The following is a 24770-nucleotide window of genomic DNA, read 5'->3' as shown; positions in this document are numbered from 1 at the left end:
GCCATATGTACATCTTCTTGATGAGGTTTCTATTAAGGTCTTTGGCCCATCTTTAAATCAAGTTTTATGTTACTGTTGAGTTTTAAGAGTCCTTTGTACATTTTGGACAAGTCCTTTATCAGATGTCTTTTGCAAATATTTTTTTCCCAGCCTGTGGCTTGCCTTCTAGTTCTCTTAATATTGTGTTTTAAAGAGCCAGAGTTTTTAATTTTAGTGAAGTCCAGCTTATCTGTTATTTCTTTCATGGATCATGTCTTTGGTGTTATGTCTAAAAAGGCAGTAGTGTACTCAGGGTCATTTATTCCTGTCTTGTAGGAGTTTTATAGTTTTGCGTTTTACATTTAGGTCTGTGTTCCATTTTGAGTTAATTTTTGTAGATAGTGTAAGGCCTGTTTCTAGATTATTATTATTATTATTATTATTATTATTATTATTATTTTACGTGTGGATGTCCATTTGTTCCAGCACCATTTGTTGAAGAGACTATCTTTGGTCTATTGCATTGCCTTTTCTCCTTTGTCAGATATCAGCACTGACTACTTTTAAGTAGTTTATTTGCCTGTTATAGAAAGATATTTGGCATTTTGATAGAGACTGGTTTACAGGATCAAATATGCTCTTGTCAGTGTCCATTCCTAGTCGCTGAGGATTTCATTCATTCAGAAACCATGTAGTGTGCTATACACTGCAATACCAGGGGCCCCCAGGCGAGCATGATGCCAGTCCTCATAGACAGGGGCGTGTAGCAGGGTAAGCACATAGTGACTGCTCAAATAGTTAAGTGTGGAGCCACAGCATGGCAGGGACGTGGTCCACAATATGATGGTAAACTTGAGGGTGTTTCACCAGGGTGTTGTGAGGGGTGCAGTAGGAGTCGGTCTGGGGAGAGAGGGTTAAGGTGAGTTGAAAGCAGAGGAAATCGGGGGCAAAAAGGTCCCCTTCCTCTTCAAGGAAGCAGTGGGAAGCAATGGCTTTTCTTGATGTGGAAAAGGGGGCTCAGTGGATTCAGGTGAAATGACCAGATATTTTAAAAATATCTCAGGTGCCATTTATTAAACGGGTGGAGCAGATGAAGTTAGATCTGCACCCAGAGAGTTTCCTAAGACTTCTGCAGTTTTCCAGGCAAAAAAAATCATGACTGGAGTGTGATGATAGTGACGGAGAGGAAGAGAAATCTGTTTTAGAGAGAACATCATTACTGGGATGTCGTGATGATTGGATGTGGAGAGGGTGTTAAGGGTGACTTGCTGATGTCTCAGTCGTATCTCAGGACCATGGTGGTCCTTCGTCGAGAGGGCAGTGGGATGAGGGATGATGGAACCAAAGCAGGTGATTCTCGAGAGGTCAGGTGGTGAAGTGGGGAAGCCATCAGACAGCAGTAGCCTGGTAACCTCAGGAGAATGCAGGATGTTGGCAGGGTTTCTAGGCTTGGTTTTGCTTTTGAGATGGGAGAGACCTGACTGGTTCAAAAGTCAGTGTGGAGAACCTCTAGTGGTGAGAGAGAGGTTGAGTATATGTGGGAGAAAAGGGGTAATGGGTAATATCAGAAGTCTGTGAACAGGGCGTGTCTAGGGGAGAGGGATCCAAAATAGAGATGTGGGGGGCCTGGCTGCCTTCACGTGTGAGGGGAGGAAAGAAGATAAGCGCTGTGGGTGTGGCTTGGTAGGGAGAGAGGGAAATAGGAGTCAGCAGGCACGAGCAGCTCCAAAGTCAACTGTTTCAGTGGCTAGATGTTCCGTATTTATTTTCTATTATGTACTCCATTTGTGGATAGAGATGACTGTGAGAAACGGACCAGGGCTTCCAGATTAAAATGTCCACTCTAATGCTCTCTTTGCACATAACCTACTTACCTGGGTAGAGTTCAGAGTCTGTGGCAGAATAATACAACCTTATTAAATCTCAAGTTTCTGCCTCTAAGTTTTGTTATTTAATCCTGAGCAGGTTTATTTTGATATTATTTGCAAGGTGCTATGTGTGTGTGTGTGCGCGCGCGCGCATGTGTATGGGTGTTTGTGAAAAATCACATCTTCTAAATTTATACAGAGCTTGCATTTTGTGAATTTTTGGTGGTTTCCTATAGCACAGCGATATTTGAGGGTGGGGAAAGTGGTCACGTCCACTCTTGTTTCTTCACCTTGGTGAAAAAAATCATATTTTAGTTCAAAGCTGTTCAAGTAAGTCCTTGTTCTGCCTTCCCACCCTGTCTTCAGTGATATTATTTGGAGTCAGCAATCAATGGATTCCACCCCTCTGAGACTTGCTTAACCTACAGCTGCTGATACAACACAGGCAAGAGCACGTTACTTTATCTGAATTGTCCATCGCTACCTTAATGAGTGAAATGGTTAAGGAGAGGAGGGGGCGAGCCTTAAGGAACGTGTGTACCGTTTGAGCTGAATATTTCAGTGTATATAGGGGAGGGAGGGCGAGAGAGAAATCCACTTACATCACTAGAACTGCATTGACTGTGAGCCTTGCAGGTTAAGAGACAGACTCCAGTGTCTTGCTTTCTGCAGGAAGCAGCAATGCCGCCTGTTTCCTAAGAGGAATTTTTTATTTAGAAAAGGAAGCTTTCTCTCTACCCAGGAAATGGCTTTCCTTGTGCGTTGCTATGCCAACTGCCTGCAGCCATGGTCCTCCAAAGTAAGCACAATAATGTAATTATATTGGTGTATTGCATTCAGACTCCTGCTTCTCGAGACTGTGTGTGTGTTGCATGTGCCGTGTTTCTGTTAGTGACTCTCTTGCTGGCAGTCGTGGTTGTGTTGAGTGTGAGGGACAGACATCATTAGATCAAATGTCCATCAGTGTCATGCCGCTGAGATTAATTGTGCAAACTTGGTTAGTGGAGTGGGACAGAGATCACTGGCCACTGCTCTGTCAGCATCACTGGCAGCCAGGGAGGAGGTCCCGATTCACACGCTCTGCCCTGGTTCTTTCTTTCTTCCTCTTCTTTTTTCCATGGTCGGAGGGGTCCGTACGTGTGATTGCAAATGAGACAAGAGTATTAACAATGCTTGGCTGAATGCTGGAGACTGGTTCCTCCACCACCCTAATATCATTCTGTAGGAAGCCTTTTGGAGGAGAGTCCGTGTGCAGTCAGCCATTTTAGCTTTTTTTTTTTTCCTTTCCTCCTTTTCTTTTGCCTCTTGTTCTTCAGTCTCAGAAATGATCTTGCTCTCGGGGAAGACTGAAAGCTGGATAAGGTTTCCCGGGTCTCGCCATAGCTTGAGATGGTTAGAGTTTCTGTGTTGTAAAAATGGAGACCGGCAGGGTCGGGCAGATCCCTTTTCTGGTCCGCAAGTGTGAGGGTTTTCAGCTCACCGGTAGTGAGACTTGAGGCTGCAGCTGACTCTCCTCCTCCTCCTTTTTTTTTTTCTTGCTTTCTGTTTCTTTTTTCTTTTAATTCATTGCTGTCAAAGGTGACTTGCCGTCCATGAGAGACTGTTACATGATGTGTAAATTCAGCCCAGCATATGTTTCTTCATTATGAAACCACTAGCAATCCCAGCTAACCATGGAGTTATGGGCCAGCAGGAGAAACATTCAGTAAGTACCTCAAATGCTGCTTGTGCTTCCATCGCACGTCATAGAGAACGGCTTTAAAATGGGGATGCTCGCTGCTTCTCTTCAGGGGAGGCAGGGTTTTTAGAGGGCATGACATTCTGCTTGGAGGAGGGAGGGTAAGTTACAGCTGGCTTGTTCTTCCAATTTTATTGTGATTAAAAAAAATTTTTTTTAAAGGCAAGACCAGTAGTCCACTTAAAGCAAGATCACAAACATTGGTAAATATTGGACGGCTGCTTTTTTATAATCAGAAATTAAAGCTTGACAATTCAGCTTTAACCTAATACTTGAATAGTTTCTTAAAAATATTTGTATAGTTGAATTTCATGAGAGATCACAAAAAGGTTATTGGGAACAGGCGTCTGTAGTACGGAATTCACATGTAGGCTTGGGGGAGGGAGGAGCGCTTTGGCTATTGATTTGGTAATAAAACGATCAGTGAGACTCATCTGACTTCTTAATGTGTATTAACAGGTGATGAGAACACAGGGGTTTTTTTTTTAATGCCACGAGTGTTGCTTCTTTATAATTGATCCCATGAGTCAGCCCTGCATTTGTCATGCTGAAATCCCACAGGCAGCTACTGCTGTTTGTGAGAAACACTTTTCTCTGGTTAATCCCAGGTCCCAGCCTCCTGCTCCAGGAATGCAAGTTCTCACTTTGCTGCCTTCATATCACCATGTTGGAAGTTTGCTGCCATCACACTGATTCATATGTGTGTAAATATATGTGTATTTAACTGTCCCGGATGAAAATGCATATATTTAGGCAGCTTATATAGTCGTTAGTCTAAATATTTTTAAAACATCTATTCTTATATCCTGGCATCTGGCGAGTATTCTACTAGGGTATAGGAATTATCTTTTATGTATACTAAAATGGTTGAGATGTTAAACTTCGAAAATGGAGATAAATTGCTGAGGCTTTGAAAATGTATAGACAGAAGACCATGAATTAGAATATTTAGATGCCTGGATTTGTGGGTCTAATTTGGTTTTGTTCACCATCATGAACAACATTATTAACTAAATCTGAGAGGCTTTCTGGGATGCAGCGAGTGCAGTCCCAGGGTGGGAGCCACGGATGTTCCCGGGCTGCGGCCGTGTTGGAGGAGTGTTATGATGCAGGGCTCAGAGCCCAGCCCCTTCGTAATGAGATCCTTGTGGTACCTCGCTAATTAAATCTCTTCGGATCAGATCCAAAAAAAGACCAGCCTTATACTTAATTTCACTAATAAGAAATGTTGTTATAGAGAAGTTCCACTCTGGTTAGATTTTATTAACAGGGCCTCTGACGTGAAGCTCCTCTGCACTCGGGAGTTTTCCAGGGACCAGAAAGCACGTTCCTTAAACAGCAGTTGAGGAACCTTTGAAGCAAAGTTCAAATCACAGGCTCCTTGTTTACCTTTTTCATTGGTTCTTTCTCAGAATGGAGAGACGGGGTTACTGAAATTTGTAATAATATAATTATTTTTTATTTTACTTTATTTTATTTTGTCTGTGCTGGGTCTTCACGGAGGTGTGTGGTCTTCTGTAGCGGAGGCGCCCGGGCTTTATAGTTGGCCTGTGGGCTTATTTGCTGTGCAGCATATGGCATCTTAGTTCCCTGACCAGGGATCGAACTCGCCTTCCCTGCAATGGAAGGCAGATTCTTTACCACTGAACCATCAGGGAAGTCCCAATAATAATATGATTTTAGTGAGCAGAGAAAATTGCTAAACTATTTACTGGTGGGGAAGGAAAAAGTTATGACTACATTTGTGAACATGGTATTACCTGTTCAACCACTCAAACAGTGCATAGAGGCCTGGTCCCAAAAGCATATTTATTTCCTAACAAGTGCTTTATGTTTTACTAAATTCCAGGGTAATGCTTTTATAAAAGTAACCCTAGCCATAAGATTTCTGTGAGTTAAGTGCTGTCTAGAAAACATGTGAGGGGTGTCTCCCATGACACTTTTGTGACAGATTGAAGTCCTGGAGTTCTCCGTCCAGAGCAGCCTCCAGGGCGGGTTGTCAGGATCTTGCTACCTGGTCCTTGTCGGCCTCTGGTTATCTAGACTCTGCTGGTTAATGAGCAGACTTTTAAGATTTGAATGTTTGCAGGAGTTGAAACAGAAGAATCTTTTAAGATTTTAATTTTGTGCAGGAGTTGAACGGGGGAATAACTTTCCGGCTCTCACATAGTAGGTGACTCAGTAAATAGCTGTTGAGCAAACGTGAGTGGGACGCCCCTCTTTGCCCTGGGAAGTTTTATGAGGTTTCACAAGGATAATGTCAGAGCTAATTTTAAATGAGTAAAACTTAGTAATGTCACAAGTAACTTCCATTTTTGCCTCTTCAAAAAGTTTGTGGCTTTTAAGTGGCTTTGTTTCTTTGACTTCAGAAGGGAGTGAGATGTTGAAAGGCACCACCATTAAACTGGGGGCTTTTTTGCTACAGCTGTGGCTGAGCCCAAGGAGTAACCTCAGTTTTTCAACCTTGTGAGAATCTTTAGGATCTTTAGGCGCTTTTTCTTCTTGCCCTGTCCTGCTGTGTCGTCTCGGCTGCTGGCACTAACAGGCACGCAGCAAACACTGTTGAATTTCTCATGTAAATGAGTTTGGGGGCCTCATGTGACCCTTTACACCAGTGCGTTGTATCCGTGCTGTCGCCTCGCGTCACTGGTCCTCTCCACCTGGCCAGGCGTGCGTGCTGAGGTGAGCACCTGGGCGTCACCCAGGCCTCGCCTAGTTCTGGGCTTTCTTCTCACCACCTCGTGCTCAGTCTCCAGGGGAGCCTTGTGATCCAAGGAATTTTGACAATAAGAGATTATTAGCTTTTTAAAATGTATGATAAAACTGCATTTCCAATAGACTACTATGGAACACTAGGGGTACAGACTGATAATAGGTGTTACATGAGAAAAGCTTCACAGGCTTAGTAAGTTGGGGGAGACCTGGGGGTGACACGCGAGGGGTTATTACTGTTTTTACGAGTCCTTCTGCCTTCCACCCTCCTTTTCACCCACTTCGGATGAACTAGCAGGTGGAGGGTTCCTTAAGTGTGCTTTTGAAAGCTGTGCACTATAGAGTGACTTAGAAACTTTGTACATTTTTTAAATGAATCCGTTAAAATAAGTCAACTTGATACTATCGAACTGATCATCTGTTTTCCAGTTGCACTTTCTTGTAGAATTATTGATATATATAGTGCTCTCTACTTACAATAAGTGAGACTTCAGTTGTGACTGAATGATACTTTTAAAAAAGTGGCTTATATAAGAAAGTGCCTACTTAAATGCAGGGAATAAACAGTGATAGCTATCATTTATTGAGCACTTATTATATGACAGGCACAATACCATGTGTCCTGACTTATTTTTATAAAAACCCTCTAAAGAAAGATTTATTATCACCTTTTTCAGTTCAGTCAGTTTAGTCGCTCAGTCGTGTCCAACTCTTTGTGATCCCATGAACTGTAGCACACCAGGCCTCCCTGTCCATCACCAACTCCCGGAGTCCACACAAACCCATGTCCATTGAGTCGGTGATGCCATCCAACCATCTCATCCTCTGTCGCCCCCTTCTCCTCCTGCCCCCAATCCCTCCCAGCATCAGGGTCTTTTCAAATGAGTCAGGTCTTCCCATCAGGTGGCCAAAGTACTGGAGTTTCAGCTTCAACATTAGTCCTTCCAGTGAACACCCAGGACTGATCTTTAGGATGGATTGGTTGGATCTCCTTGCAGTCCAAGGGACTCTCAAGAGTCTTCTCCAACACCACAGTTCAAAAGCATCAATTCTTTGGTGCTCAGCTTTCTTCACAGTCCAACTGTCACATCCATACATGACTACTGGAAAAACCATAGCCTTGACTAGATGGACCTTTGTTGGCAAAGTAATGTCTCTGCTTTTTAATACGCTATCTAGGTTGGTCATAACTTTCTTTCCAAGGAGTAAGCGTCTCACCTTTTTAGATATGCTGAAAATGAGCCTTAGAAAGATTTAAAAAAATAGTTTGCCTCAAGACTAGTAAGTGGTGGAGCATCATTGGAGCCCAGATATGTCTGATTTCCTAGCCCTGTTTTACCCAGCACCGTGTCTTGCTTCTCTTTCTATGGCCAGGTGTGATCTAGATCAGATGTGTGGGTTGTGTAGTTGTCAGAGCTGATGTGAGCTGCTGGAACACACAGCTTGAAAAAAGGCTTGCTCTTCTCCTGCTACTCTTGTTTCTCCTGGTATATGTGACATTCCAAGTTCGTATATTACGATCAAAATTATCTTACAAACTTTTAAAAACATAGTTTTGTAAAACTGATAATATTTCTGTCAACCAGTCACAGAAGGACAAACACTGTATGCTTCCACTTATAGGAGGTCTCTAGACCAGTCAGATTCATAGAGACAGAAAGTAGAATGGTGATTTTACAGGTTGGAGGAGGGGGAAGTGGAGACTGCTTCTTCAGTGGGTATGGAATTTCACTTTGGGAAAATGAGAGAGTCCTAGAGGTGTATGGTGGTGACAGTTGTCCAGCATTGTGAGTGTATTTAATGCCTCAGAACTGTACATTTACAGGTGGTTAAAATGGTTAATTTTATGCTTTCTATATTTCACCATAATAAAAATTAAAATGTTAAAAAAAAATAGTGCTTTGGTCTCTTCGGATGTTGTCTTGAGACTTGAGTTGGGATGATTAGGAACAGTTATCATTTGGCCCGATTCCTTTTCCTCCTGCTCTTCTCTGTTTGGTCCTGTTGGGACCAAACAGTTTTAATTGCTGTTTAACTCTTTCAGCATAAACTTGATCCTTCAACTTCTGCTTCCTTTGTAAGTTCTGACGGCCTGCCCGTGGCCACCTGTGCTCCACGGGCAGCCCTGACCTGGCTTTTCCGTGGTCCCGTTCCTGCTCACGACCACCTCTCTGAAGTCCACACCCACACTGGCCATGACTTGTCTGTAGCCACAAGTCATCATTTTATGAGCCTAAGTTCCTACTGGTCACCAAGGCCCTCTGTAATCTACCTTCTCTAACTAAGGAGCACACCCCCCCCCCCCCCACCTGTGCTTTTTTCATTTAGGACAAAATGCTCTGATTACAGACACTAAAGGCTCATTTTCTTTTCTCGCTTCTCAGCCCGCAGTGCCATGTGCTTGACTTTCATTTGTTCCTTGCTTCTATTCATCTCTGCTTCCTCTGAATGATAATTCAGTGGCAATTAATATGTAATTCTTAATTTTATTAATTTTTGTAATTGGCTTGGTCTTTACAGTTAGATGAGACATTGTATCTTGAGTGAATTATCCACCTTCCTGGTACCAGGTGTGACGGATACAGTTGGAATGAAAAACAGTTTATCAACTGTTGAGAGTACAGAATAGAGAGGCTTTTCTAGGAAGAATCACGATTGAGGCTTCCAAGGATATGAGGAATTAGGAGGTTATGAGAAAAACAATGAGATCATCACTGTTAGAATGGATTATATCGGGAGAATAGGGCAATACAGGTGGCAGAGGAAGGTGTTAACCTGACAAATTAATGTCCATAATATGAAGGTCCAGCAAAGGAGTAAACCAACCATCTCTTCTCCGCCTCCCAGCTCTCTGTCTTTAACTAGAAAAGATCAAAGAAAACTTAATTTTTAAAAAATTGCTTTTATCTTACCATGACGGTCTGACCTTGTCTATAAACACTGGGTAGAGTGTCTTCTTAATATAATTTTACTGATACATTTTCCTTAGCAGTGTGGAAGATAGCACTGAGATTAATCTTAGCTGTTAGACTATGCCTCTTTTGGGTTAAGATTCCACCTCTTCTTTATCTGATCTTTATTTTGTCTATTATGACAGATATATTTCCTGAGATGAAATAAACCTATCTCTTGGGGGAGGTTTTCCACTGTGCTAGCTCACAGAGGCCTGAGAGGAAGCAATATCCTATTGTTTTATTCAAGGACAAGGTCATCTTGTCTTGGATTTGGGCCAAGAAACCCTGGCAACAAATAATAGATCTTTTTACCCTGTTAGAAGTAAAGAAATATATTGTAGGAACTTGCCAGTGCATTGTATACACTGCTTATATGTGTAAGATTGAAGAAAGCTCTGTCCCATTGTAGGACATATTAAAGAAAAATCCTTACATTTGGTCAAAAGAAGAAGCATACTTTCCACCCTTGCTTTTAAATATTGTTTAAATTTAAATACAGATTACATAAACATAAAACCAATTAAGATTAGTAGAAAAGAGAGTTCTCAGAATGCATCTTTTTAGAATATCAATTACTTCTTTAATCATTGTAAAATAAAAATTACAGTTTTAATTTCTCACTTAAAATATCATATTTTATATGTTTGAAATATTGCTTTTTAAGCCAAAGTAAATACTTTGTAAACTTGGGTCATATAGATATAATTGGAGAAGGAAATGACAACCCACTCCAGTATTCTTGCCTAGAGAATCCCAGGGATGGGGGAGCCTGGTGGGCTGCTGTCCATGGGGTCGCACAGAGTTGGACATGACTGAAGCGACTTAGCTGCAGCAGCAGATATCCCTGAACTATGACCTGAAATTTCTTCAGTCCTTGATTTTACGCCTGACCATACTCTTAAATATTTCATTCAGGTAATCTGTTTAAGAATCCTTCTAAGAGTGAGGACTCAAGTTTTCTTTTTCCTGTGCTTAATAGTCATTTAAAAATTATTTTTATTTAATTTAAATCCTTGACGAAGTACCTTTTAGTGCTTACTTTATGTTGTTGTTTAGTCACTAAGTTGTTTCCGACTCTTTTGTGACCTCACAGACTGTAGCCCACCAGGCTCCTCTGTCCATGGGATTTTCCCTGGCAAGAATGCTGGAGTGGGTTATCATTTCCTTCTCCAGGGGACCTTCCCAACCCAGGGATTGAACCCGTGTCCTCTGCAGGTGGGATCTTTACCTCTGAGCCACTAGGGGAGCCCTTACTTTATGTACCTAGTGAAAAAAGTGACTTATGTATGTAGCAGTCTTTTCAAAACTTTTCCTACTAAAAGCAAATGACCACTTTATCATTATCCATGTATTTTGTTTGGATTATGATTTAGTTATGAGCTTTAAAAAAATAAGACTTTAAAAACAAAGGAAAAGGAGTGTCTGGATGGGAGAAATACCTGTGAGAGAAAGTGGGTGCAAGTGTGTATGTGTGTGTGTGTGTGTGGTTTAAATGAAAGGCAGTCAGTGTCCTCCAGGTCTCTGTTAATTTCTTTGCCCTAAGATCTTTGCTTTCTCTGACCTCCTTATTTTTCTTCACCATTAAGAAATGGCCTTTATTTTTGGAGACCTGACACATGCTTATGATTGTTTCCATGTACAGTATTAAAATGCCAGGACTATTAGTACTATCTTAGGTGTTACACAGAGCAAGTTAAATAAAAGAGTCTATTTTGGGGAACATAGATAGGAAGCTTGTTCAGAAACACACAAGAGACCATAAACGCACATTTGCAGGCTAAAGCACATAGAGAAATGATATAAGAGCGCTTCCCCCATAAAGTATCCTGTCCTGCTGCAGACCGTAGCACACACTGGCCTCTCAGACCCGTGGTCCCTGGCCCTGGTCTGGAAACACCCTGGCCACACAGACCAGGCCAGTTGTCAGCCTCTGCCATTTCTGCTTGTTGACCAAACCTCTGGAATGGGTCTTTTAAAAAAAAATCTTTATTTACTTTTGGCTGTATCGGGTTTTCGTTGCGGCGCGCAGTCCTCTTTCTAGTTGTGGAACGTGGGGGTCTTAGTTCCCTGACCAGGGATCAAGGCCATGTCCCCTGCATTGGAAGGCAGACTCTTTTTTTTTTTTTTTAACTTTTTATTTTGTGTTGGGTTATAACTGATAAGCAGTGTTGTGGCAGTTTGAGGTAAACATTGAAGGGACTCAGCCATACGTATACATGTGTCCGTTCTCTCCCAGACTCCCCTCCTATCCAGGCTGTCACATAACATTAAGCAGAGTTCTCTGTGCTCCACAGGAGGTCTTTGATGGTAATCCATTTTAAATATAGCAGTGTGTACATGTCCATCTCACACTCCCTTACTACCTTTCTTCTTATCCTGGAAGGCAGATTCTTAACCACTGGACCACCAGGAAAGTCCGTAGTGTGGATCTTTTATGTTAATTATTCTGTGTTCTCTCTCTCTCATATCTGTATCTATCTATCTATACTATATATAGAGTGTACATGAAATATAATGATGTGCGTTTGTATGTGCTCAGTTACGCAGTTGTGTGTGACTCTGTGTGATCCCATGGACTGTAGCCCACCAGCCTCCTCTGTCCATGGGATTTTTCAAGCAAGAATTCTGGAGTGGGTTACCATTTCCTCCTCTAAGGGATCTTCCCGATTTAGGGATCGAACTAGTGTTTCCTGTGTCTGCTATATTGCAGGCAGATCCTTAACTACCGAGCCATCAGGGAAGCCATATATAACAATGGCTCTTATTTATTTCTAGTTTGTGATATGTCATATTTGCAGTTTGTCCACCAACCTCCAGTGTTTCTTCTGTACTTTAGGTCATTGTGCAAATATCCCCACATGCTACACATCTCTTCACTTTGTATCAGTGTACCCTGTCCTCTTCATCACCTATACTACATATTCATTATAAAGGCTGTTCTCAGAATCATCGTGGACATGGACTCACTTTACAATATTTGATCAATAAAGTGCCAATCTGAAAAACACTTTTGAACTACTAAGGTACATATTCTTAGTGAACTATGGAGAAGTACATTACAGGTTTATAATATTGACTTGGTTTGATTGTAAAATAAAGCATACCCATATGTATACATGTTATTTCATGCATGTGTGTGTGTTTGTGTAAATATGATTGATCCAAAATTTATTTCTAGTTTACATATGTAGAAAAAGCTTAGAATTCTGTAAGTTTATTGGCAGAGGCTAATTTTCAGGGGATGGCAGAGGATGAGATGGTTAGATAGCATCACTGACTCAATGACATGAATTTGAGCAAACTCGAGGAGACAGAAGAGGACAGGGAAGCCTGGCGTGCTATGATCTTCTGTATAACCATTTTATTTTCCTATAGCTCTATTTTGAAGTGAAGGTTGCTCAGTCATGTGTGACTCTTTGTGATCCTGTGGACTTTACAGTCCATGGAATTCTCCAGGCCAGAATACCAGAGTGGGTAGCCTTTCCCTTCTCTAGGCGATCCTCCCAACCCAGGGATCAAACCCAGGTCTCCAACATTACAGGGGCTTTCCTCATAGCTCAGTTGGTAAAGAATGTGCCTGCAATGCAGGAGACCCTGGTTCAATTCCTGGGTCGGGAGAAAGGATAGGCTGCCCACTCCAGTATTCTTGGGCTTCCCTTGTGGCTCAGCTGGGAAAGCTCTATTTTAGAGATCTGAAAAATACAGATTAAGATGGGAGCCCCTTATTATGTGTTATCTCCAATAGGTCAACATTTCACTAATTTTAAGTTCCAGTGTACACCATCATGCCTTTGATAATAAGAGTGCAATATGACTATAGAAAAGGTGTATAATTATAATCTTTTGATTGTCTCTCTTAAGAATGGGTTCAACTGAACAATTTTACTCTTTTAAGTATTTTTGATAGTGAAGTCACTCTGTTTTTCATTTTTCTCAGTAATTAAGAAAACTTTGGAGTTAAATGGGAGTGTCATGCCATGTAGTTTTTGAGTTTTCTGGAACTGAGTCGTTCATAGTACCTTTAATATTAGTGCAAAAGATTGCTTACGGTTGTTAGTAAGAATTCGAAGGATTCTGTAGTTACTGGACTACAGTGGCTGGGTTAGTAGGGCAGGGTGCAAGGTTCACAGAAATTGAGGGATGGGTACAATTTACATGTCAGGATTCCAGTAATTGAGAATGTCAGGGATTAAATTAATTTTTTCTTTGTGGCTAATTAAAATTAGACTTATTTGTTTTCTTTATTTTCTTCATTTTTAAATGATAATTTAAAAATATGAGTTTTTTAATAATACCTACATACTAACATATAAGGCCTCCTATATCTTATTGAGCACTTCCTGGTGGCTCAGACGGTAAAGAATCTGCCTGCTCTGTGGAAGACCTGGGTTCAATCCCTGGGTGGGGAAGATCCTCTGAAAAAGTGGGTGGCAACCTGCTCCAGTAATCTTTCCTGGAGAATTCCATGGACAGAGGAGCCTGGCGAGCTACCATGATTTTGGTTTCTGAAGTCCGGGCCTTATGTTAGGTCTTCCTTCAGGGTAGCTGGTGGGCACCCTGTCTCTGTTGATCTGCTCCTAGTTGGCCAATCTAAGACACAGTGGTTTGGTTCACCTGACTGTCAGTGACCCAGTATTTTCTTCTCAGACTTTTCTGACTGTGAGGTGGATCCCGGTTTCAAAGATGTTAAAATAAGAAAGAAGCTGTGCATCTTATTTATTTATTTATTTTTGGTGTATAGAAACTAATTTTATTTTTTGAAAAAACTTTACTGGATGTTAGTTTCTACCATGGGCTTCCCAGGTGGCGCTAGTGGTAAAGAACCCACTTGCCAATGCAGGAGACGTAAGAGATACAGGTTTGATCCCTGGGTTGGGAAGATCCCCTGGAGGAGGGCATGGCGACCCAGTCTGGTGTTCTTGTCTGGAGAATCCCACGGACAGAGGAGTCTGGCAGGCTGTAGTCCCTGAGGTCGCAAAGAGTTGGACACGACTGAAGCTCTTAGAAGCAGGAGCAGTTTCTGCCATAGAACAGAGTGAGCCAGCTCTATGTAGTGTGTATGTGTGTGTATATATATAGAGAGAGGAGATTATATATATATGTAATCTCTAATTTTTGGATTTCCTTCCCATTCAAGTTACCACAGAGCACTGAAAAGTTCCCTGTGCTATATAGTAGGTTTTCACCAGTTGTCTGTTTTATACATAGTATCAATAGTGTGTATATGATTGGGATTGACATAAAAGCTATGCATCTTAGAATCTGTGAAATGTACTCTTAGCCACATTAGTATACCAATGTGCTTAATGTAGCGGTATTTGTGTATTACAATAATAGTAGTGAGCAGTAAGTCGTAGAGCTAAATGTACAACACTTGTTTCAGGGAAATGTGTCCTGTGTTTGATCCTGCATATTTGTGAGCAGTTCTTAGCCCCTGTCTTAGACTTACTCATAGACGAGTAGCAGGAAAGAGACCTGCTGACACTTACACTGAGTCTCATGGATGGGAGGCAGGGAATGTGCCAGGCATCTGGAGCCTGCCAGGTGGGTGAGGGTGGACCTGGGAATTAAGGGTGTTTCAGACAGACAGATTTTGGAGATTTCAAGTAGTGTATCGGAGTTGTCCTGATAGGAGAGTGAGAAGCCCAAGGTGAAACATGGTTGGTTGCTCCCACATTGATTTCAATACCATACTCTCATCATTTATAAGATGCTATTGTTCCTACCTTGGAGGAACTTGAATCCTGAAATACATTGAAATAACTATCCAGGGATCCACTGGAGCTCCCAAAACTTAGCAGAGGATGGGGGAGGGAAATCTTCCAGAGAAAGTGATGGTATTCCTAGTAACCAATGTAGAAGATGAAAACTGTAGTCTGACCAGCTGTAACCTTTGTGAAGAAAGTTATATGAAGATAAGGGTTAGTAAAAACTGTAGCCTTGTGGTCAGAGCAAGGCTCCAGAGGCCAGGAACCTGGATCTATTGAGGTGGCCAAAAAGTTTGTTCAGTTAGGGAATACGTTCAATAAAGTTCTTGGTTAAAAAAACGTGTTTTTAATTTTTAACTTAAAACTGAATGAACTTTTTGGCCAACCCAGTATATTCTGGCTTCACTACAAGTTGTATGACCCTAAGTTCTTTAGCTTTTCTGTTACATGGAATCTTCATTTGTAAACTGGAGATAAAGGGTGATGTGAAGATTAGAGATAAAGTCTATAACATGTTTAGAGTAAAGCGTGGCCCATAAGCACAATTCTATGTTTTTTAAAGGTATTGTTTATCTAGGAAGTGGGCTTTCCTGGGGGCTCAGAGGGTCAGGAATCTGCCTGCATTGTGGGAGACCTGGGTTGGAAGGATCCCCTGGGGAAAAAAAATGGCAACCAACTCCGTTATTCTTGGCCTGGAGAATCCCCATGGACAGAGGAGCCTGGCGGGCTACAGTCCCTGGGGGTCGCACAGAGTCAGACACGACTGAACGACCAAGCACAGCACAGCATCCAGGAAGTAAGGAGAACTGAATCTGTCGTGCAGGTGAATTCGTTTTTCCCTTTGCTTAAGATGACCTGTCTGTAAGTTGGTTTGCTTTATTTTCGCCACAGTTCCATACTCAGAAAGCTACCTTCTGTTTATCAATTCATTATTAGAGTAAAAAAATAATAGCAATAATGTCATTAGCTAAGGTTGAAGGCTTCCTATGTTCTTAGGTAATATTCTAAATACTTTTCATATATTATCATTTAATCCTCACAACAACATAATCCTCTTTTTATATGTAAAGAAATGAAGGCATAGACAGCTAAAGTGACTTTCCCAAAGAGGCGCAGCTGATTCATGGTGGAGGCAGTGGCAGTCTTGTCTTGTATGTGCTGACACACACGTTCACACATGTGCACACATGCAGATCTAGTTTTGGAAACTCTGTGAAGTACCTAAATTTGCTCCTGTCACATTATTGCAAGGTTGGACCAATCCTTTGTTTTCTATGTGCCCTGCAGATTATAGTCCTCATCAGAAAGTTTGAGATCAGGTTATTCCTCCCCCTGCATTGAGTTGATTTCCTTTAGTGTAAATTTCAAAAGGATTTCATATGTGTGATATAGTAAGTACCATTCTTACCATAAAATCTAGAGTACTTTGATCTTGAAGGAAATAAAAGAAATGTATTTTATCCTCTTTCAAGGTTGACTAGAATCACAAGGATACAATTTTGTATTGAAGAAATTACTCTAATTCTTTACATGGAAGTTTTCTTAATGCAACTTTTTACAGGAAGGTTACCATGCGTATCTGAGATTTCCCATCTGTATAGTTCTCCAGAGGTCTCTTACATGACTCTGTTTTTAGACTTGAAAATAGAAAAGAATCTGCTTTTTGACTTACTGTTTGGATGATATGATTGCTTTCTTGTTTCCAGTTAGGTAAGTAATTTATAAGGAGCTCATTTAGCATATGGCCAGACGAAAGAGTTTTCTTATCCATACAGATGTAGCAACATTGTCTTAGCCATCTTAAAATACAGATAAGTGAATAATAATTAGGTCCATCTTTATTACAATTTTGTCATTTTCTTTAGGCTCCATCACTGTTAACATATACTCTTGGGATCGTGGAATATAATTATAACTTGTAGAAAGCTGTACTTTCAACTGAACATCACAAAGTGATCTAAAATCCAATGATAGTCTTCCTTGTGTTAAAAACAGTCTTGTATCTTTTTTTTTTAATTTTACTTAGTATAGTATCATATGATATTTATCTTTGATTTACTTGTTTGGGACTGACATGTATACAGGGTTTTAAAATGTATTTAAAATGGATGTCCAACAAGGCCCTACTGTATGGCACAGGGAACAATGCTCAATAGTCTATGATAATCTAAATGGGAAAACAGTCTGAGAAAGAATATATATATGTGCATGTATAACTGAGTCACTCTGCTGTACACCGGAGACTAACACAACATGTAAATCAATTATACTCCAATATAAAATAAAAATTAAAAAAAAAAAATTCTTGTCTTGGCTCTGCTCCTGGGCCTGGCCTCAGTGTACATCCTCATTAAAGAGGAGGGTGGGTGGGGCCTCGTCCTTGGCCAGACTACAGAACATCCTTCAAGGCATGTGTATGAAGCGCTGGCGCTGTTAGTCATGGGTATATTCATTACTATATATTATTTCTTCTCTCTCTTTTGTTCGCTCCTTCAAGTGTTATCCAAAGATGCTGTGGGAAAAAAGATACTGCCTTTAATTGCTTTATAATAAAATTAATGAGTGGCTTTGCAGCATTAGCCTGAATCACAGCAAAAGGGATGCACAGTGAAGTGTCATGTGCTTCAAAACTCACTTATTACCGCTGCCCCAGTGCCTGGCATTGTCAAGCATGCTGATAAGGGCATTTAAAGCAAAATCGTCTTCATTTCAGCTGTGAGCTTTTCTCCATAGTAATAGAAAGGAAGGAACTATTCCGCCAAAGGTTTTTGTTTAGTAGGACAATAAAATACATACTGAGATCTTGCTTTGAGCCCTAATTCTAAGGTTGGCTAGCTGTGCAACTGTTAGGCAAGTCATGAAAGTTTCTGTTTTCTCAATTCACAACAGAGATCATGCTTACAATACCTAGTTTCCCCCACAACATTATTGGAAGATTATGGATGACTATGGTAATACATTATTTTACTTAGTGCTTTACATAATAGTATTTTCTTCAGTCATCAAAGTGATATTAGGGGTGAAATGAGATTCTCTGAGTCTTACAGGTGATAAACTTGAGGTTTAAATAAGAACAATATAAAAAGAGTTAATGTTTTCAGAATCGTTTTGCAAGCTGTAAAGCCTATGTGAGTGTCAGTTATCAGTGAGAGATGATAGTACTCCAGGGTCAGTCCTGTGTGGGTTGGAGTCCTGCCTCTTCTTTGTGGCTGTGTGGCGTTAAGCAGATGAATTAAGTGTTCTGAACTATTTTTCCTAGTCTATAAAGCTCTTTTCATGGTGCTCACTTCATAGGCTGCTTGTGAGGATTCCATGTCTGGCACAGGGTCTGGCTCATAGTGGCGTCCATGCACTGGACTCTCCCTTTTCCAGCCAGAAAATTTCCCTTCTTTCGTTTTTAAACAGAATGTTGACAGTGATTCAGACATGTATTTTCCCTTATCTAATTTTAAGTTCATGGAACAGGATTCTCTGTTGGACATCACAGAGCTGTGATGATTTGCTTTCAGGTTCATCATTAACTACTTTTTGCAGATTGGTACTGGTTTTCAAAATAGCTCATAAAAGATTTTAGTTGCTAAGAAAAATTCCTATTTCATTTTTTCACAAGTACTTTAAAAAATTTCCCCACTTATTAAGTGATTCTGTGCAAGCAGAGCTGCTTAGTAAGACCTGTCTTTGTAGTCATTTCGTGTCTGTGTGTGTGTGTGTTTGCAAGGAGGTATTTTTAGATAGTTTAGCTGAACAGCAATCTGACGTCTTTAGAGGAGACATCAGTTCATTATGTGGATACAAATTCTATGCTTTCAGCTTTTATACACCAAGTCTTAATTTAAATCTGTTCTTCTTGCCGTTTCTAACGAAAGAGACTCTATCATGGTATGTATTCTGTTTCTTCCTGAGACTGGCCTTTCTAGTTAACCTTTGCTTAGAGAAATGATCAAGGTAGAAATGGCTTTATTTGCTCACAACTTAATATAGATTATGGAAGCAGGGAATTTGGGGTCGTATTTAAATATGCCGTTATATATTATGCTACACAGTGTTTCTCTATTGCAGTGTGGTTCAGGGGATTTAAAATAGTCATTACGGGCTCATAAATGCTGCTTTCTTAGAAGAAGAACATTTTAAAGGCCAGGATGTGGGAGTTCTATACCTCTTAACTGTACATATTGCTTTATCAGTTCAAAAAATGCCTTTTGCTTGGTGAAAGATAATTTCTTGCTGAGCATGTAAGAGAACATGGTTATTTGCTTTCGTGTTGTCCTAAACACAGTGTTATATATTAAGTTGTGATAATATGTTTTCTCTCTTTTTTTTCCTTTTTCATATCGTTTAAAATTCTGGGAAAAGAAGCTCTTGCAGCTTAGGCAAATTATGTTAGTTGTTTGTGACACTTGTTCTCACAAAAAGATGCCTTTGGTGAATGACAAGCATAGGACTTATATATTTGTTTTTCTGATTTTACTATTGTTCATTTGGGAAAGCTATTCATACATAAGTTCAAAGGGTTTTTTAAATTAATTTTCAAAAATATTCTTTATTCATTTTCCAAAATTTAAAATTTATATCTAATTCATGCTAAAATGTCAAAGCTAGAGTGAAAACTTTTGTTATTCATTCAAATGTGTTATCTGTGTGGGGTAAAGCTTCCAGAATTTGAGGCACTGATTTATCATTTTTAATTCATGTTTGATGATGTGTGAGCCAACTTGGATTTAGTGATATTTTAGTTTTTGCAATGGAGTTCTTTGTACTTTGCCTGATTTTATAGAAATAAAGTATTATCATGGAGAAATGAGTTACTTAACCTAAGTAACTAAAGAAAGACTTAACCTAAAGAAAGACATGCTCTTGGAGAGTCAGGCAATAATGGACATGGATCTTAAGATGCAGTAAGCAATATCTACATATCTGGAGGGGTCAAACAGGACATTTTTATAGTATGAAAAACAGGAAATCCTAAAGCTTTGACATTTTTAAAAAATGCATTCTTGTTCTTAAAAATTAGTGGCGTTATGTAACCATTTAAGAATTTAGCTGAAGCCTGATATTAAGTGACTCAGATTCCTAGCTTCTTAATGATGCTTCTTTACAGTGAAATTCAAGCAGTTGCCAGATTCTTGAGCCATGAGTTCATTCTCCCTCCCCCCAAAATTTGCATGCCATCAAAACTGAGACTGCTGCCAGAAGAGGTGTGAGTGCTGAAATTCTTATATGCTAAGTGTAACATACTCCATGTCAGGCTGTTTCTCAGTGAAACCATTGATATTTTCATTTAAGAGAAGTGACCAACTTTGGGCTAAAGTTTCTTTACTGGAAGGTGGCATAAAAGCTCCTGACTCTGGCTTTATTGGTCTCCTTTCTTACTTCCTAGAGCACCTCCAGGAAAATAACCATTGCTCTTTCAGGACTGTTTCCCCAAAATCAACCAAGAAAGGCCCCTGCCTTCTTCTGACATAGGCAAAATAAGATGTTGAAGTTAACTTTATATTAAAATAATTGAATTCCTGTTTTACTTCTGCTTTTTGCTAGTTTGTATCTAACATGTTTGAGGCTTCCCTGATGGCTCAGTGGTAAAGAATCTGCCTGCTAATGCAGGAGACACTGGTTCGATTCCTGGGTCAGGAAGATCCCCTGGAGGAGGAAATGGCAACACACTCCAGTATTCTTACCTGGAAAATCCCATGGACAGGGGAGCCTGGCGGGCTACAGTCCATGGTTGCAAAGAGTCGGACACAACTGAGTGATTGAACAATAACAACAACATCTAATATATTTACATTAATGACTTCGTTCAATAGGGACAGAAAACTTGAGACCTACTGGCCTCTTATTCCCCCATCTGTTTGTTGACTTCCAGAATCATTACCTCATTACAGTATAAGATCAATGTATCCTCTTCCTCATTGTCATAATTGTCTGGATCATCGTTTATTATTATTTGTGTGTATGTTAACCTGGAAACACTTAACGAGCAGGTGAAAACTTTTGCAAAGTTCCCCCCCACACACACAGACATACAACCAGACATCCACTGGTTGGTTATAATAAAATTCAAGACTGTATATTTCATTGCCCAAGAGATGTGATGTGGATGGTGTCACCTTGAATTTGATACAACCAAAATGTAACCTCTGGGTGTTTTCTCAGTCACCAACCCAAGAAACAAACCCAGCTAAGCAAGCAAGGCTGCAAAGGCTTACAGTTCAGTTTTCCTCCCCTCCCATCATTGGCATTACCATTTACTGAGAGATTAAAGTCCCAAATCTACGAGTTACCTTTGGTCTTTTGGGTTACTCCAGACTCCATGTTCTTCTGCAAGTCTTGTTTTATCCACCCTCCTGACCTTGGTTCCTTCTCCAATGTCATCACCCTGGTCCAGGCCACCAGCATCTTTTTGCTTGGATGGTTCCCACTGACTCCTGCATTTCCCTGATTTCTATGCTCACCCTACTCCATGCCATTCTTCTCAGAGCAACCACCTTATCTTAAAAAAGATGAATGAGACCATGTCATTTCTTTTAAAACTTTCTAGTAGTTGGAATGAAATCTATATTCCCTGCAGAGCTGGGACACAAACTGATCTCATCTTGGTCTCCTCATCCACTCACCCAGCTCCTTGACCTTCCTTTTGTGCATTGAACAGACCAAACCGTGGAGTCTTTCCACTAGTTGTTCTTCTTTGCCCAGATTCAGTCTCTTGTGACCTTCTGGTTCCTAGACTCTCTGATCCCAGGTGCAGGAGGTTCTGCCAGGTGAGTCCAGGGTTCAGTTCAGTTCAGCCGCTCAGTCGTGTCCGACTCTTTGCGACCCCATGAATCGCAGCATGCCAGGCCTCCCTGTCCATCATAAACTCCCAGAGTTTACTCAAACTCATGCCCATCGAGTCGGTGATGCCATCCAGCCATCTCATCCTCTCTCATCCCCTTCTCCTCCTGCCCCCAATCCCTCCCAGCATCATGGTCTTTTCCAGTGAGTCAACTCTTCGCATGAGGTGGCCAAAGTATTGGAATTTCAGCTTCAGCATCAGTCCTTCCAATGAACACCCAGGACTGATCTCCTTTAGGATGGACTGGTTGGATCTCCTTGCAGTCCCAAGGGACTCTCAAGAGTCTTCTCCAACACCACAGTTCAAAAGCATCAATTTTTTGGCACTCAGCTTTCCTCACAGTCCGACTCTCACATCCATACATGACCACTGGAGAAACCATAGCCTTGACCAGATGGACCTTTGTTGGCAAAGTAATGTCTCTGCTTTTAAATATGCTATCTAGGTTGGTCATAACTTTCCTTCCAGGGAGTAAGCGTCTTTTAATTTTCATGGCTGCAATCACCATCTGCAGTGATTTTGGAGCCCAGAAAAATAAAGTCAGCCACTGTTTCCACTATTTCCCCATCTATTTCCCATGAAGTGATGGGACTGGATGCCATGATATTAGTTTTCTGAATGTTGGGCTTTAAGCCAACTTTTTCACTCTCCTCTTTCACTTTCGTCCAGAGGCTCTTTAGTTCTTCTTCTCTTTCTGCCATAAAGGTGGTATCATCTGCATATCTGAGGTTATTGATATTTCTTCTGGCAATCTTGATTCCAGCTTGTGCTTCTTCTAGTCCAGTGTTTTTCATGATGTACTCTGCATAGAAGTTAAATAATCAGAGTGACAATATACAGCCTTGACGTACTCCTTTTCCTATTTGGAACCAGTCTGTCATTCCGTGTCCAGTTCTAACTGTTGCTTCCTGACCTGCATACAGGTTTCTCAAGAGGCATGTCAGGTGGTCTGGTATTCCCATCTCCTTCAGAATTTTCCACAGTTTATTGTGATCCACATAGTTGAAGGCTTTGGCATAGTCAATAAAGCAGAAATAGATGTTTTTCTGAAACTCTTTTGCTTTTTTGATGATCCAGCGGATGTTGGCAATTTGATCTCTGGTTCCTCTGCCTTTTCTAAAACCAGCTTGAACATCTGGAAGTTCATGGTTCACGTATTGCTGAAGCCTGGCTTGGAGAATTTTGAGCATTACTTTACTAGCGTGTGAGATGAATGCAACTGTGCGGTAGTTTGAACATTCTTTGGCATTGCCTTTCTTTGGGATTGGAATGAAAACTGACCTTTTCCAGTCCTGTGGCCACTGCTGAGTTTTCCAAATTTGCTGGCGTATTGAGTGCACCACTTTCACAGCATCATCTTTCAGGATTTGAAACAGCTCAACTGGAATTCCATCACATCCACTAGCTTTGGAGTCCGGGGTGGCCATGCAGATATTTCTGTTACCACACAGGGTAAACATGATCTGTCAGGCGTGTATTATGACTGTGTTGTTCTTGCTGTTATGGTTTGGCTGCTCATTTATTATGTGCCTGTTGAGATGGAAAGCCTCACCCCAGTAGGGACTTCATCTGTGAGATACAGCACTTTATCTAGAGTGTCCAGGATATGTTTACCATGAAAAAGCCCTTTAATAAGTATTTGTTGTATGTGACCAATGAAGTAATAAAAAGTACAACAGTGCAGATATAGGCAAGCATCAGGATTAACAGATCATTGTTTCAATTTGAGAAGATTCTTTCCCCCTTGGTTAGATGAACTTACGTGAAACTGAGTAAGCTCTAAAGGCCAAAGGCAGTAAGGACCCAGCAGACATCAACCCTTGAATCTAACACTGTTACCTATAAGAATTTTGTTATAGTAAGTCATGCAATTCTTTAATATTATATAAAATATGGAGATTTTGTAATTAGTTAAAATTAATTAATAAAATATGGAAATAAATAGTCACCTTAGCAGCAAAAATTTTCTGGATAAGCTGTTTAGGAATTTTAGATGACATGAAGTATAGAGATCCAGTCTATTTGGAAAGAATATTAATATGGATCATATGGAAGATCAATTTCTGAAGGCCTTAAAATAATTCAGTGCCAGAAACAGGTTAAGGTACTTGCTTGTGTTTTTATGTGGTGGGAATGTGACTGTCTAAGATTATGAAAGTTAAGTGCGTGTCTAAGAGCATTTGTCTTCATATACATAAATTATGAAGTTGAGGTTAAAGCTAATCCTACCTTAATTTTGGTCTATACAACGTAATAGCTCATAATGGGATCTCTGTGTCGCCCTGTCCTAATGCAACTTCCATGGGCCATATCAGTAGTGCCCATTTTTTTATGATCCCTGATTCATTCTGAATCTGAGGGGAAGAGTCTTTTAATTTAAGCATCCCCAAGAGGGCTTTCTTGTGCCTCAGAATTTGAAAGCACCCTGAAATTTGTTCTTTTTAAAATTCTCTGACTTTGTTTTGTGTGCATGCTGTAACATTTTTACATGTATTATTCTGTGATTAAATCTTCAGATTACTATAAATGATACCTGAACTCTATAAAGAGTCAAATCTAATTATCTCAATATGACCTTAAGAAAAGTAAAGGAATAAACTTTTTATTTGTCTGCTATTTTGTTGGACTGAAGTATTTAAAAGAGTAAGGTAGAAAATTTTGGAGCCCCCCAAAATGAGATCTGCCACTGTTTCCACTGTTTAAAAAAAAAAAAAAAGAGTAAGGTAGAAAGAAGAGAGAAAATCCTAAACCTTTCAAAATGGAAAATTAATTTTAAAAAGTGTGTTCCTTCCTATGCTGATACTGTCTTTGCATAAATTAATAAATAGAAATAATCTTTTTTCAAAGAAAAGTTTCTTTTCTCTTTTACTAGTTTTTTCAGAATACTTGTTTAAGAATATTAATGCTACAATTTACATTGTAGAAAATTTGGAAATAATTCAAATTAATTTTATTATATGAAAGTAAGATCTGGATTGT

The 24770-nt window shown here is 40.2% G+C and overlaps 1 protein-coding gene across 10 annotated transcripts in view; it reads left to right on the top strand.

Annotated features, from left to right (window-relative positions):
• RAPGEF2 (Rap guanine nucleotide exchange factor 2) overlaps nt 1–24770 on the top strand; it is a 260250-nt gene that overhangs the window by 162212 nt on the left and 73268 nt on the right. The window contains exon 1 of one of the 10 annotated variants that reach the window (XM_070474918.1): nt 2487–2646. The exons of 7 other annotated variants lie outside the window; for them this stretch is intronic. In XM_070474918.1, the coding sequence (XP_070331019.1) occupies nt 2593–2646 (54 nt within the window). In that variant the 5' untranslated portion in view covers nt 2487–2592. Of the gene's footprint in view, nt 1–2486; nt 2647–3171; nt 3553–24770 lie in introns of those variants that run through there. 2 more of the 10 variants (XM_070474917.1, XM_020916664.2) reach the window with 2 other exon arrangements.

This window comes from Odocoileus virginianus, chromosome 12 (genome assembly GCF_023699985.2).
Source record: "Odocoileus virginianus isolate 20LAN1187 ecotype Illinois chromosome 12, Ovbor_1.2, whole genome shotgun sequence".
Classification (NCBI taxonomy): Eukaryota; Metazoa; Chordata; class Mammalia; order Artiodactyla; family Cervidae; genus Odocoileus; species Odocoileus virginianus.
The sequence above is the reverse complement of the archived record's forward strand: the minus strand, read 5'-3'. Positions and strand labels throughout refer to the sequence as shown.